This window comes from Mus caroli, unplaced genomic scaffold (assembly GCF_900094665.2).
Source record: "Mus caroli unplaced genomic scaffold, CAROLI_EIJ_v1.1 scaffold_14785_1, whole genome shotgun sequence".
Lineage (NCBI taxonomy): Eukaryota > Metazoa > Chordata > Mammalia > Rodentia > Muridae > Mus > Mus caroli.
The window spans coordinates 1-2,734 of record NW_018389194.1 but is presented as its reverse complement, the minus strand read 5'-3'; the positions used below and the strand labels follow the sequence as shown (position 1 = coordinate 2,734).

The 2,734-nt window shown below is 35.8% G+C and overlaps 1 protein-coding gene across 1 annotated transcript in view; it reads right to left on the bottom strand.

Annotated features, from left to right (window-relative positions):
* LOC110287992 (vomeronasal type-2 receptor 116-like) overlaps positions 1–1,424 on the bottom strand; it is a 15,892-nt gene extending 14,468 nt beyond the window's left edge. The window contains exons 1-2 of the mRNA XM_021154460.1: positions 1,228–1,424; positions 45–344 (exon numbers count right to left, since the gene is read on the bottom strand). Coding sequence (XP_021010119.1) covers positions 45–344; positions 1,228–1,424 — 497 coding nt within the window. The remainder of the gene's footprint in view (positions 1–44; positions 345–1,227) is intronic.
* Between the last annotated feature and the right edge of the window lie 1,310 nt (positions 1,425–2,734).

The window sequence follows — 2,734 nt, the reverse complement described above, 5'->3', positions numbered from 1 at the left end:
ACACACACACACACACACACACACACACACACACACACACACACACACTTACCTCCTGAGATATGAAGTTGTTTAGGATTGTATTAAGTTTCACAGTTGTTGCCCAATTCAGTCCTGTAAGTGTCATTGTACATCTGGTGAGTTCTTTACACATATAATTTGGGAGAATATCATGATTTTGTAAACTCAGATGAATGAGACTCATCAATTTAGATTCCCAGTAACAATTGTAGTTTGTGAATTTAAATCTTAGAGACATATTTGGCAAAATATCAGGGTTCATGTTGATTTCATATATGGAAAAAGCCAAAGCTAGAACATACTTGTGGTTTTCAGTATGAGTTCTGTAAAAGTTTATAGTGTTTATAATTAACAGCAATTTACAGATAACATTTGTAGTCAATAAAAGGACAATTCTACACTGGATTGTATTGTCTCCACCCCATAAAGATTGAAATGATCTGTGTAATTGGTTGAAACGGCAAAGAAGCTGGAAGTTCATTAAACCTTGAAATGTTCATGAAAGGTCACCTCTCATAAATGAGATGTTACCACTATTAGTAATAACATCACTTGTCAAAAAACACAATCAGATTCCTTATCGTCCATATATTGCTTCCCTATTCTAAAGAGACAGTAAAGGACTGGAGTTTGTAAGTTGTTAAAGCCAGTGAATTTGTATAGACCAAAATATAAACTTCACAGTGGACAGCTATCTTAGTTCAATTTTTGATGCAGCATCTGTACATAAACAGGGATCACGTGGAGGAAATTTAAGAAAGTGGCTGAATATGCAGGTAGGTGTGTCTCAAATATTAATGGCCCCAAAACATGCACGAGAATCTACACTGAGATGGAAGGACCATCAGAAAACTCTATGGCCATTTGCCTAAACACCTAGGATAAAATAGTAGAAAATTTATGGGCATTCTTTTGATAAGATACCATTGGCTTGTGAAATGGAAACTGTATTTATGTGACATATTCATGTCCAGATTTGTTTTATTGCTAAGTTTCCATTCCTAAGTGTGAGGCGAATGAAAAAAGTACTCTGTCAATTTATAGTGGTAATATAGCATTAAGTCTGTAATAATGTTTTAAGTTCTTGCTTGTTTTGCAGGCTGAAAACACCGTGCAAAAGACTCATAGTTTTGCTTTGCTCCTCATCCTGAGTAGTCTTGGGAAACATTCATGATGACTGTACATGGAAAACACAAAAGCACTTACTGTATATTCAAAATACGACTAAAATACTCTTTCTCCACAGGCTGTTGTTCAGCATGAATCATGAAGGTACATCCTGTTTCTTGGTTTCTATTCTTGTCTTCATTTTGCTTTATTTTCCAAAAGCACCTCGGATAAATAAAATCAGTCACAAGAAGTGGAATGTTCAGGAGCCAGAAGAGGAAAATTAAGGTGAACATATTTTTCCTGTTCTGAGTCTGGTCAGTATTGATTGTGAAGTGCCAAACAGATCAGGAAATCAAACAAGTACCAATAGATCCCCATGTACTATTAACACCGTGTCCCAGGGAGATGCTACACATGCATTCATGTTTCCTTTTCTACAGGTGTTTCCTCACCCCCTGGAGGAATTATTGATGCTCTCTCCTGAGGATCTTCATCTGACTTCCACTGTGTATGTGATAAACTTGGTTGATAAATATAGATGAGGATGGTGTAGCTTGATGGTTGACATCACACATGTTTAAGGAAATTAAGGTCCCTGGAAAGATTCCACTTTGAAAATTTGGTCCCAGGACTGCCTCAAAATCTGTTTTTGTGAACACCATAAATAATATCAGTGGATTTTTGTTAGTTGATCCACCATGAGACATGCATTAATGGTTCAGGAAGGCCTCACAAAATCTGAGGTCATTGTTACACATTGGTCTTTGTGTTAAAATCTCCAGAGAAGGAAAATAAGCCTCATGTTTAGAGCATTTGATATCCACTGAGAATGCAGTATGGACAAAGATGCAGAAGTGACAGATACAGAATATCTAAACAAAATCAGTACTAACATTGTCTTGAGAATTAAAAAGTTTTCCAATCTAGAAATACCTGAATCCTGCTGTATCCAAAACTATCCAGATTATCACAGAACCACATTTTTCTTACATATATTTATTTTTATTAAAGTCATCAATTATAATTTTTAAATGCATTTAGAATAGTTACAGGAATAGTTAGAATTCTATTTTTTCCAATATATATAGCATGAAGGCTGAGATAAATTTGGTTAATTTTAATTATTTTATTTATTTCCAATCATTTGTTGATTTTCTCTCAGGCCTCTTGCTTTTTATTTATTTATTTATTTACTTTTTTTATTTTTAACTTTTTTATTCGATATTTTCTTCATATAAATTTCAAATGCTATCCCGAATGTTCCCTATACCCTTCCTCTGCCCTGCTCCCCTACCCACCCACTCCTGCTTCTTTGCCCTAGCATTTCCTGTACTGGGGCATATAAAGTTTGCAATACCAAAGGGGCCTCTTTTTCCAGTGATGGCAGACTAGGCCATCTTCTGGTACATATTCAGCTAGAGATATGAGCTCTGGGGTTACTGGTTAGTTCATATTGTTGTTCCACCTATAGGGTTTCAGACCATTTCAGTTCCTTGGATGCTTTCTCTAGCTTCTCCACTAGGGGACCTGTGTTTCATCTTATAGATGACTGTGAGCATCCACTTCTATATTTGCCAGGCACTGGAATAGCCTCATATGAGAC